Raw genomic sequence first — 12,670 nt, forward strand, 5'->3', positions numbered from 1 at the left:
CCAACTCAGCTTATACCTAAAAGTTTATGTCTTTTGCATTAGTAAGATTCAAATTCATATCGTTCTGTTATTTTAAAAACACATACAACAGCAGCCTTTTTGTTCAAGGCATAAATGTGGGCTACTCAGAGAAGGAGGTTACTTAGGGTTGGTGCTCAAGTATTCATCCAATTGGATTACACTGCTAATCAGTAATGAATTTATATCTGTGGAGGTGAGGGTTGATGGGTTTAAGTTATTGATCTATTTCCTGTCTTCATTATTTTCACTGAAAGCTATATTTCCATCTCTTTTCAGTCTGTAAACATTTCGTTGCTGCCCTCTCATCGTTTGCTGTCCAGTTTCTGTCCTTTTCCTTATCTCAAGGTGAATGATTGGGTCTGCACAGCAAATTCTTGTCTCCAGGCCTCTGCTGATAATAGTGGTCTTGACTTTTTAAAAAATTTGAAGTCAAGCCAAAGTGGGGTGTTTTTTCCCCCCATATTTTGTCTTTTAGTGGCGTTTACTTCCCTCCCCCTCTTCACCCTCATCCCTGCTGAGGTTCTTGTTTCCCTTACCCAAAGGAATAGTGTTCTTCTTAGTTGACACTCTTAAAAAGATTAGTTGACACTCTTAAAAAGGTTCTGATTATCTTTAAATTTTTTTTTTTTTGGTAGAGACTGAGTCCTGTTATGTTGCCCAGGCTGGTCTCAAACTTCTGCTCTCAAGCAATCCTCCTGCCTTGGTGTCTCAAAATGCTGGGATTACAGGCGTGAGCCACTGTGCCCAGCCATGATTATCTTGTAATTTCTGCTTGAAGCTGTGAGGTATTTTTACTTGGGGTCTCTGAAAAATAAATACAAATACATGAATACTCCCTGCTTACCAGACAGTGTCAAGCATTTATCTCAAATTAGGTTAATTCTCAAAAGGGTCTTGTGATGTGGGTGTAATCATTATTGCCATTTTACAGGAGAAGCTGAGGTAGAGAGAGAAAACCAATTGCATGAGGTCTCTAAGTGGCTCCAGGTAGCACCAAGATTGAAATCTAAGCTTTCTGGCACCATACTGTGGTCTTCACCACATCCCTGTATAGCCTTCTCTAAAACTAAAGATCCCCTAAGGAGTTAAATGTGTGCCTCTGCAATGCTGGGATATGGCATTACAGCATAGCATGTTGATGGAGAGAGATTTTTGACCCCTGGTATCCTTGAACTCATATTCTGATTGGGTAAATTTCAGCATTCATAGTACCAATGTGTTTTTTTCTTGATGCTTTAAAAAAAAAAAAAAAAAAACTTTTGATACTGTTTTTTTCTTTAGGATTGCTGTCACGTCTAATGTGGCTTCTGTCTCGTGTCACATCTGAAACTCATCTGTACCTCACTTAGAAAGGTAAATACATCTGTGCCACACCCTCCAACTCCTGCCCCCCAGCACTCCCGCCATCAGTCATGGCTCTGTTCTCATTCTCTCCTCACATTGCAGCACAAACCAGAGCCCTGGCCTCCTCCACAGGAGAGGGGCTTATGTCCCAGAAGAGACTCTGTGAGAGAATTTACATTTGAGGAACTTCAGGCTTTGAGGGGAAAATAAGGTTGGGGGATTAAGATGTGGACTTAAATGAAAGCCTGTTTTTCACTCTAAAAAAATCAAGAAGACACGCTAAGAATGATCATTGCTATTTATTTGTCTTAAATTAGAAATCATGGGCATTGTACAGTTGATTTTACTTATCATGACTTGCTCACTAGAAACTTCTTGTTCTCTTTCTGTTATATTTTAAAAAGGTGTTTTTAAATGGTTTTATCTTAGAGAAATATTAGGGAAAAAACTGAGATAGGGTCCACTATTTAGAATCAGACATCCAGAATGTAACATATGTTACAATTCAGAGTCTCTAAACCACTCTTCTAAAATCATAATGTGAGATGATTCTCAGCTTGCCAAATTTTCTAGAGTTATGAAATAGGTTATGTCACTCAATCCAGTGTTTATTTGAGGGAATTCATGGTTGGCAGGGGCCCATTATATATCAGAAGTTTTTATTTCTTATTTTCTACCACTCATGTAAAGATTAGGATTTGTTTTAACCGCCTATTTCAAGATAATGATTCCAAATCCCAGCCTTAAATTTCATATCTAACATGGTTGTTGTTTTTCCCTGTCATATACATTAATTCTAGGTTCAAGGCCATGTCACCCTAAAGCAGCCCTCACTTGTTTTGCAGCTGCAGTGCTGTTGCTTAACCATAACTCTTGGCCTCTCTCCAGACTTTTTTTTTCTTTGCAAAATGTCCTTGAAGGTCATAATGGTGTATTTTTTAAAAATTCCAGTTGTCTTTGTAAGTTTTCTTATGTCCCATCTTGCATTAGATTCCCCCCACAAACCTCTCACTAGATAAACCATTTCCCGCTCTATTCTTTATCGTGAGGCTGACTTCTAGGAAGGCTGTCCACAGCTGCCCCAGTCAGAAGGCTAACTAGGAGAATATTAGGTCGTGTGTTTGGATTCCTGTTCTCCAAACGATTCTAATTAAAACTAGTCCACTACCCCCACCAATATGTTCAGAAGGAAAAAAATGTAGCAAAATCCCCAAATGCCCTCAATCACTTCATTATACCATTTGAGTAACTTTATGGCACCTGCAGGACCAGTTCATGCCAGGCCCATTTGTAACTGTTTTCTCTAGTTAAACATGATATTGCCATTAAAATGTCAGTAAATAGGATTACGATGCTTAAGAATCTAGGAATTTCTCAAATATGTGAGAAAATGTGAAAGCACAGGGATAGTAGAAATTTATTTTATAAACACATGCTAGGAGATGGAATTGTGTCATGATGATCCACATTAAAGAAACATGATTGAAGCGAATCCATTATGTATTCTCTGACTTTCTATTATATATATATATGTTACTCCAAAAAAAGTTATTCATGTTTCCTAGTTGTGAGCTTACCCATCATGTAAAATCAGCCCTAACACTTTTTATTCACAGGCCACATCTACTTCGTACATGTATTTCGGAGTCGGTACCAGTCATTGTGCCTCTAAATATACATGTGTTATGCATAATCATAGAGCAGCTCTGCAAGATATATAGATATACCCATTGTATGGTGACGGAGACTGAGGCTTAGAGAAGTTATGCAACTTACCTAAGGTTACATACCTTCCAAGTAGCAGAGCCAGCATTCGAACTTAGATCCATCCAACTCCAAAGCCAGTGCCCTGTACGCTAGACCACACCGTCTTTCTACCAGCTGGTTGGTTTTTTTAACTAACTGTAGGAACACAACCTAGTATTAAGTAGAGTGTGCATGTTGCATAATGGACTGAGGTAGAGTAAAACTCATTATTGTACTACTTTTAGGTAAGAAAATGTATTATCTAAGGAATATCATTAAAATTTCCTTACTTCCTTCCATGAACAAACAAAAAGTTAAAATGAAATCAGTGGTGGGATGAAGGGAGTTGGGGATCATAACATAGGAGTGTTAAATATTAAAATTAGAGAAAAAGTACATTTCTCTATCAATGTTTAAAATGCTAGAAATTATACATGCTTATACTGTAACAAAGGATACTTTATTTGGGGAATAACTTAATTGATCCATGATGTGGTGTTTACCAAGGTAATTTTTCACTTTTTGTTCCAGCAGTAGGAATTAGAGGGGGTTCATAAAACACACAATCACCATGTAAATTGAAACCACCTTAAGATCATAGTCATGGCCCGGCGCGGTGGCTCACGCCTGTCATCCCAGCACTGTGGGAGGCCGAGACGGGCGGATCACGAGGTCAGGATATCGAGACCATCCCGGTGAACACGGTGAAACCCCGTCTCTACTAAAAAATACAAAAAAACTAGCCGGGCGAGGTGGCGGGCGCCTATAATCCCAGCCACTTAGGAGGCTGAGGCAGGAGAATGGCGTGAACCCGGGAGGCGGAGCTTGCAGTGAGCTGAGATCCGGCCACTGCACTCCAGCCTGGGTGACAGAGCGAGACTCTGTCTCAAAAAAATAAAAAAAATAAAAATAAAAAATAAAAAGATCATAGTCATCTTATGTTGTTTCCCTAAAATGGTTCTCATTTGCCCCACATATTCAAATCAGACTGCACGAAGATGTTGTTCTAAGTCAGGGAAGATTTAGAATGCTTTGTGAACAGCTGTATACTGAACTTCGGAGTTCAGTTATTGCACTTATTTGTGTGTGTGTGTGTGTGTGTGTGTTTGTGTGTGTGTGTGTGCACAGTCGGGTTTTTTGTTTGTTTTGCTATGTGAATTACTGTTTGGCCATTTTAATGTATATAACTCATAAATCCAGGAGGATAATCTGTATGTCTGCTCTCTCAGTTTTTCTATAACACAAGCCTGAACATATTGCTCTCTTGATTAAAAGCTTTCAGTGGTTCTGATTAGACAAGACTTTTCGTTGCAGTCGACAGAAACCTAATGGGACCATTGAAGAATTCCAAACAGGCAAGTGACAGGAACATATCTGCATGTTAGAAGAATCACCCTGGCAGCAGCATTGTGATTAGAATGAAGGGGAACCATCCAAAAACAGAGAGACTGGGGAAGCAATATGGATCTGCCTCTAGCGTGCAGAAATCTCTCTCTCCACTGACGTAACTGACACACTAAGCTTGTGGCTTGTTTAAAGGAAGCCACATGAAAATTGAGTTTGGGACAATAAAGTGAACTGGTTCTCCATTCTCTAGGATCCATCTCCATGCAAACCCCCTATCCCTGCCAAGTTCCTGGGCACCACAGATTGGAAAGTAGCCTCCTGTAGGTAGTTGTCCATGTTAAGTGGTGGGGTTAGGGCTGGGCCATGCAGGTGTTCACTGACTATCTCTTTCTGTCTTCCCTTCTTGGTCTCACCTGTCTGGTGTGACAAGGGAAGCATGTGCCAACCAAGGCTAGACCCTTGAGAGACCAGAGCAGCCCCACTTTCAGTAAAGCAAGCAACCTCTGCTTACTTGCCCAACACACCCTAGCTTCCATGTTCCTTGCCTTATGAGTTATCTTCTTGGGTACAATTTAACACAGCATTCTCACCTCCTTATAACTAAAATAGATAGAGGGGGCTTTGTGCCTCAATCCCTAGCAGACCATCTTGGCAATCTCTGCCTCTGCGACAGGGCACTTGCTCCCCGGGCAACTCCTTTCCCAGGTCATCTTTCCCCTGGACATGCCCATCAGATTTAATAGTGTGCCTACTTGGTAGGAAAATGGGGTCCCTGGTTGCTGATTCTTGGGAATGTGAGGTTCTCCCAGCCAGAGCTCTCGGCACTAAAAGTTCTAGTCTCTGTGTAATGGCCAGCATGTCTTTGGCATATCTAAAATCCTCTTCAGTTTCCACCAGGGCCTTTATAAGCTTCTTCTGAAGGTCTCAAACATTCAGCCATGGAGCTCAAGTGGAATTTGTTTGGATGACATGACTGATTTCAAAGCCCGGACCCCTTAGACATGCCCATTTAGTGCTGCAAGTACCGATCATTACTGCAACATCTTACAGTCAACAAATTTGACATATTAAAGATTTATATCCTTTCCTCTGGGTTAGGAATCTTCTCTCCCATAAAGCACCTCATTTTCCAGCACACAATCATTTCCATCTTATGGAAATCATCCCTCCCGCTCCGTGCCAGCATGCTACGCTGGGGAGGCATGTCCAGGCTTGGGAAACAGGGGTGTCCTGGATCTCATGACTTCAGCAGCACCAGCTGCTCTCTCTCCTCTTCCAAGTAGACTTCCGTTCCCCGCCCCCCCCAACCCCCGCCCACTTGGGTGTTTTTGTTTATTTTAGCAATTCAGAGCTGATGATAAAGACTTTAAAGATAACTTTGTGTGTCTCTCCCTTTCTAGGTATTTGCATAGGAATCAGAGGAGTTAATCTTGTGAGTATACTCTAACATCTGCCCTTGTTTCCTTCCTTCCTTCTCTATCTGCCTCAGGGTTTTAAAGCATAAGCCTGCTGCCCTCCCCGCCACCCCACCCCTCTGCCCTAGGTCACCAGAGCCTAAGCAGAGTCCGTGCTCCTCTCTCTAACCAAGCAGTGGCTTTTTTTGAAAACTAGATCAGCTCCAGTTCCAGCAGTTGTAGCTAGTCTATAGCACAGATATGCACTGTTCTAAGATTCTGCACTTTATTAAGGTGCCCCACAAGTCTGCATTTCACCTCAGATCATCAAGTATGCAAGAAGCATTACTGTTTTCATTCCCCATAATGAAAACGGACTCCAGTTCCCATTCTGCCAACCTAGAGGAAAATTTCATGTCAGTAAGTTTTAGGTGCTTCCCCTTCCCCCATGGAGTGTGTCCTAGGACCTGGAGATTTTCATGGTCTCTGGAAGATGAGGAACCCACCTCTGACCTTCAGTTTATCAAAGTAGTGATTTATTGAATCCTTGTAGCTGTCTGCCTCAGGGTCGCCAGTGAGGGCTGGAAACCTCCTGCCTCAGGTCTGGCCTCCCGAGGCACACTCTTCATGTAGCTGTCCTCTCAAGGATTCTACTCATTGCCTTAGGGAACAGAGGGGTGCAAGGGCCTCTCTTGCTGGGGGCTGACATATCTCCTTATCAGGCCCTGGGATGGGGGGGTTGGCCATGGGGGGATGGTAGGAAGAGTGTCATTTTGGCAGCTTCTCCTCTGCTTCTCCTTCTCCCCTCCCAGAAGTCCAGCAGAATTTCTTCTCTAGGTTTAGATATTGTTAACAAAGACAGACTTCTTCAGGATGCTTCTGTCTTCAGCTGGATGAAAATACAAGGGATTACAAAGGCTGCCACCTGTTTTAAATGAGCTAGAAAGGAAAATCATTGGGAATTCAAACAAAGTAAAATTCCAAAGTTATCGTGCTATGCCAATTTGGAGGCCCTAATAAAGGCAAAACATCACTCGAACAGTAGGTAGCTATGGGAATTAAGAGAAGGAAACAGATTTGAGAGACAATAAGGTTGTAAAGCTTAATCTCTGAGAACAATCTAGACTGCAGAGCTTCTAAGTTTGGAGAGGCTGGGAAGTGACATGGGAAGAGGTTGACTTTTGACATGCACCCTGGATTCATAGCCCAGCTTAACTGCTTGCTGGCTGTAGGATGATGGGCAAATCGGCACAACTTCTAAGCCGTAGTTTCCCCATTAGTCAAATAATGCTACCTACTCATGTGGTTGTTAAGGGTATTAAGTAAAGTTCCTAAAACGGTAGCCATCACCTGGTGAGGATCCAGGAGCCCCGATGGCTATTGCATAACGGTGCCATTAGAACAGGCAGTGCTGGAGGAGGAGCAAGTCTGTGTGTTAACGTTTGAAGCCCACCATTTGACCTTGAAGGGGCACTGTAAGGTATCCGAGAGTTGCAGGAGGGAGGTAGATGTATTAGTCTGGAATTTGAAAGAAAGTTCAGGATTGAAGATAGAGATTTGGGAGGCTTCTGACTTCAAGGAGTAATTGTAACCTTGGGTTATGCATGGGGTCCCCCAGGGAGATCATGTATAATGGGAGAAGGTAGAAGACCAGCTGCCAGGCCCACAAATCTGTTCCAACTTCGAGTGACCCCTTAATACCATGCCCCTCAGTGTCACCTTTAAAATGACATCATTGCTTGGAGGTGAATCTGAATATCCCACTCAGGGTCTTCATTTCAAAGATGTAGTCTCATTGTTCACCATGATCCATCTTGCTGAAATAAAATTTAGTTGTCTGTAATCTACCAAATCGGGTGGGCTCCTTTCCATCTGGAAAATAAAACATATTTGAGAGACTTTTCAAAAACAAACCTTGTACATGGTCAGTCTAGAGGGTTCTTTCACTGAGAACCAGGGCAGACTTCCCAGTGTTTGAGGGTTGCCCAATTCCTTCCCACTCAAATCATTAGAAGTAAAAAAGTCAGTTTGGAGAATTTGCTTAAGTAAAACCAGGAGTCGCTAGAAATGAACGAGCTGAAACTGGAAGGAAATCCCTTTGTTCAATGTGGGTTTCAGTGAATGCCCAGCAGGCGGCTAAACCAGTTCATTAAGAGAGAAAAAGACATGTTCTTAAATGCTGTTCTCAGAAGCAAATGCCTAGAAAAACATATTGTGACAGCAAAACACATCCTGGAACTCATACACCCTAGATTCGTGAAACTTTGGTTTTTGTCATCAATGAATAAACACACTTACCAAAAAATATTTCCCCCTTCATTTAAAACAATTAACTAATCTGTTTACCATCTGCCAGTCTTCACTCCTAGAAAAATGTGATTCTTCTTGTTACTCTGGAACTCGGAAACATTTATCTGTAGGATTGTTTAATTTTATAGGGTCATTTTTAACCACATACTTAAAAAAGAATAATTGACGTTATGAAAACCCTTTTTTCCCTCTGCTTTAGAAATTAAATTCTGACCTGAAAAGCAGTCTGCAAGTAGCATCCTGTCAAACTGAGATGTGTTATTTTTCCTGTCTCTTCCCTGCTTTATTAAATCGTCATATACTGCACATGATTTTCCCCCCAGGTCGGGCCTGCCTTGGGCTCTCTGTTGCATTGTTAACTATTTAAGCATTAGACTGGCGCAGAGATGGCAGGTGGGAAAAGCTGAGGGACTTGATCTCCTCCCTGCCAGAGTTCTCCTCTTTCACGAGTGCTGCTTACATTGAACAGCTTAAGAATAAGCTCCTGTGTGAGCCCTCGGAGGCCAAGGAGTATTGTTGAATTCAGAAAGGAATCGCTTTCTTTTTGTGATAATTTGAATATTTTCACAATGAAGCTAAGCTACTTCACTGCCTGGTTTGCGTACTTCACGTTATGTGCACCCTTTCCTGGGAAGCAGAAGAACCCCTGCCTCTTTGAATACATAAATTGGTATTGTCCGTTTGTGAGATGGGTAGGCGCAAAGGAAGAATCATCTGGAAGAATTTTACTCTTTTGCTTTAATGTCTTTTTAAAGCTCTTTCAAAAAAATTTTTATACAAGCCTTTGGAGACCACCCAATTAAACCACCACAATAAATGTTGAGCATTTTGAGAAAAGAGATGGACCATGAAGATGATTTGTAAAGTGTTTATACAAGCAAAACAAGGAATACGTTGGAAACAATTTCCCTAAATGACTCAGACAAATAACCTGCTCACCTCCAGTTTTTTCCTGTATTGTGATGCATTATTTTAAAACAGTTGTCCAAAATGGCCTTGATTTTCCATTTTAACTTAAAAGGATGTTATCATACAAAATAAATGGACATAGCCTTTTTGATCAAATTCACAGAAGAAAATAGGCAAGTGAATAAATCACTTAGGTGAGATATTAATTGGCTTCATTCCATAACAGATTTGCCTTTGTACTAGTTAAGAAAATCCTGAAAAGCTTTCCTTTAAGAGGAGCAATTGATTGGAATAGTCTTGGTAGGAAGAAGCCAAGTTTGATAATCACTTGGTGAACAGAAATGCTGGTTTCCAAATGCTCATCAGGGTTCAGTGGCACAAAGCTGGCTGTAGACTTGGCTTCTGTAGATTTGGTAAAAAACATAAATTCTTGGGGTCCCAGTGATGCTGTTTTAGTCTGCACTGATTTGCCCTGTGGCCACCGAGGAATCTGTATTTTTAAAAGTGTTCCTTGCTGATTCTAATGCATAGCCAGGTTTAGTAACCATTTAATTCAATATTCAATGTGGAGACTTCAACCTTCTTGCACTGCAAATTTGATAAATATTTATTTATATGAAGCCCCTTTGTTGAGTGCCAACTGGTTATTTGCTGACTTTCTTTCAATTCAGAATTTGCTTTAGGTTCTGTTATTGCATAGATTTGCATACCTGTTTTATGGTATTTTAATACTGTTGGTTTAAAAAAATACCGTTTCCTCTGAGTGCTGTTTTGAATATTTTATGTAAGCAATTTCATGTGTTCTTTTTGTTCCACTAGCAGAAAGCAGGGGAAAAGTTGAGAGTTTTTCTTAATCCAGTTGCAAGTAGGACAAAGGATATAAGTACTTAAAGATCATCTATTAAAATGCATGAAAAAACACTAGAAAATCTCCTCTGCATATTGCCAGTTGTGTGTGTGCTCTAGAAGTGAAGCTCAGCGGGTAGCATAATGGAGGAATGTTTTCCTAGCTTCATTCCCTGACGATGTACAAGGTCTCTTCTCACAGGTTTGAATCTTCAGACAAACTTCTGGGAGGACTCGGTCCCTGCCTCACAGCAGATGTTTCCTGTCACTCAGTAGGTGCGCATGTTTTAAGATTATTTCTAGTTGGGCATGTTTATTAACGATTGCTTGGAAACACATCATAGGCAAGAACATGCTGGAGGTTCAGGGTACTTCAAAAAGGTTCTAGTAGAAAATAAACACATTTCCTCCACAAACTGCAAAATACCCGAGAACAGGGTTCTTTTAGCCCTTTCATTTTTTAAAGCTCAGTGCACATGCGTTTCAGGGAATTTGATGATGCAGTTAGCAACTTTTCATGACCTCTGCTGTCCCACATCCACAGCCTAGTAATACACATAGATCTATGCAATTTTCTGATGACAACCCTGTCAGTTCAAAAGAAGAAAGTTGCCCCTGCCAACACTCCTAACTTGTGTACACAGGATTTGTAAGAGGTTGTCCTCTCTTTGTGGCAGATGTAGACTGAAAGATAAGCCTGGGAAAGATGCTGGTCACATCCCAGCCACACGAGGCAATCCAGTCATACTTCCTGAGGCTTTATTTGAAAACACTGTTGTAAAAGCTGTTGCTGAACTTCACTGCTCACGTAGACAGTGTGGCTAGAAGGGATGGCAAAGCGTAAGTTGAAAGAGCACTTGGCTTAGTTCAGAACACCTGGGAGCAAATAATGATATTAATGGAAGCTAATGCCTTTGGGGCACTCACTCTATGCTAGGCGCTTTGCTTAGAATAGTGTATTGCAGTATCTTATTAGTCCATGCTTAAGGACAGTAAACTTAAATCCTCTGAGCCTCAGTTTCCTCATTTGTCAAATGGGGACAATGATGCTTTTCTACCTATCTCTTAGGGCTGTGAGATGGAAATTATTAGAATAGCATGAGAAAGCTTTATGAGCCCAACTGAAATAGTTTATTAAATAGTATTCCGACTCCTACTGAAATACAATATTGTCACTAAATATTTTGATTTATTGACCAAGAAATTGAAATTAATCCCAACAGGGCCAACATATCTACTAGGACCTGAGAGAGGCACTAGCAGTTCTAGTTAGGGCTGGGAGTTGGGGTGAAGTGGAGGAGAGTCTTGCCTGTATCTTCTGTTTACAGTGCACCTGACATTAGAAGACTAGGAGTGCTAGCCAGGAAGATCCTGGAATGTGTCTGCCCAGTATTCAGTGGCGAGTCCATGAGCTGCGAACAGGTTGGGGGTGGCTAACACAGCAGGCCTTGTCTGTCTCAGGAGCTGAAGGGGGCCAGCCAAAGCAGGGTGGACAGTATGACTGCAAGGCAAGCAGGAGAGGAAGAGCCACTTGAGACATTGCTCTCGGCTGCTGGGGAGGAGCCGCGAGCAGGCAGCGGTGGGAAATTGAGGCTTATTGTGAGCAAGGTGCTGGCCTCCAGGGTGACGGGGAGCGCAGAGCAGCACATGAAAGCCGCCTGCGGATGAGCCGGGAGATGGACCACACATGTGGATTGCAAGGACAGCTACTCAGAGAGTTCACATTCCTCCCCCAGTGAACTGGGTATGATTGTAATGGTTTGTTAAACAAACAAAGGACCTAAAGCTGTGAATGGGAGAGAAAAAAGACTTAAGGTGAAAAGGAGAAGAGGCCCTGCTTGCTAGTGTTCCACTCTTTTAAGCTTTCTCCCCATTTCCTTAACATTCCTTTCCCCTTTCAGAAAAGCCAGTGTTGTCGCTTGGAAAACTTGCCTTGTCCCTTCAGTGCCATTTTCTTTTAAAATGGAAACCCGATGAAATGTTAATCAGTTTAAAAAGAAAAAATCAAGAACCAGGATAATCTTAAAGGACCAGTGATAAATATTTTTATTTCTCAAATTAAGTATTCCTGGATGAACAATTTGCTTTGCATCCTTTGAATTTATTGGACATGACATGGAAAAGCAAAGAGAAAATTCTCAAGCTTCTGGCAATAATTGTGTCTAATAAAATACGGCCTGTGTCCCGAGAGGCAGACGGGCATGCTTCTGGAGGAAGTGGAGTGAGCTTTGGAACAGGTGCAGCGGCTTCACTTTTCTCACATAACCATGCATGTACACAGTTTACTATAAGTTCTGGATAGTTCTACATCAAGCTTGAAAAAAATACTGCATGTTACTTTAAAACTGCCCATCACATTTGTGTCTAGGGCAATCCGATTTGGTCTTGGGTTCATCTCATGTAAAAAGAACCAGTTAGCATTTCAGAATAGTACCTTTCAATCTGCTGTTCTCTCCAGGTAACTGAATTACCATGTGGGAAGGATAAGTGATTATATGTAACATTTTCCTCTCTGCAATTCTTCTGTAGATGGGACATCCTCACTTTCACTGGGTCCCAGTTCCCTAAAGGATAAACCCAATGTCCCCTGCCAGGTGCGCTGTCCCTGTTATTGGTCTTCTGAATCGGGCCCTTCTCCTGTTGATCCCAGCCAGTCTGCACCACGTGTTCCACAATGCCCCATACTGCTTCATGACTCCGAGCTCTTCTTCTCTATTCTCCCCTCTGCATCTGCAATATACCTCCTCCCTTTT

The 12,670-nt window shown here is 41.8% G+C and overlaps 2 protein-coding genes across 24 annotated transcripts in view; one reads left to right on the plus strand and one right to left on the minus strand.

Moving 5' to 3' along the window:
• Positions 1-12,670, plus strand: part of PLAGL1 (PLAG1 like zinc finger 1) — a 73,830-nt gene that overhangs the window by 45,623 nt on the left and 15,537 nt on the right. For 7 of the 21 annotated variants that reach the window (XM_017870841.1, XM_017870837.1, XM_017870828.1 and 4 more), the window contains 3 exons: positions 1,303-1,374; positions 5,859-5,890; positions 10,120-10,193. The gene's annotated coding sequence lies outside the window, so the exon portion shown is untranslated. Of the gene's footprint in view, positions 1-1,302; positions 1,375-4,386; positions 4,467-5,858; positions 5,891-10,105; positions 10,194-12,670 lie in introns of all 21 variants that reach the window. The other 14 variants (XM_017870892.1, XM_017870927.1, XM_017870900.1 and 11 more) reach the window with 7 other exon arrangements.
• The window catches only part of ZC2HC1B (zinc finger C2HC-type containing 1B), a 97,062-nt gene continuing 90,295 nt past the window's right edge, over positions 5,904-12,670 (minus strand). The window contains exons 7-8 of one of the 3 annotated variants that reach the window (XR_001885352.1): positions 7,572-7,724; positions 5,904-6,741 (exon numbers count right to left, since the gene is read on the minus strand). Coding sequence is in view for 1 of the 3 variants with exons in the window: in XM_017870972.1 (XP_017726461.1) it covers positions 7,645-7,724 (80 nt within the window). In the remaining 2 variants the exon portion in view is untranslated. Of the gene's footprint in view, positions 7,725-12,670 lie in introns of all 3 variants that reach the window. The other 2 variants (XM_017870972.1, XR_001885355.1) reach the window with 2 other exon arrangements.

Source organism: Rhinopithecus bieti, unplaced genomic scaffold (genome assembly GCF_001698545.2).
Source record: "Rhinopithecus bieti isolate Rb0 unplaced genomic scaffold, ASM169854v2 scaffold_1063, whole genome shotgun sequence".
Lineage (NCBI taxonomy): Eukaryota > Metazoa > Chordata > Mammalia > Primates > Cercopithecidae > Rhinopithecus > Rhinopithecus bieti.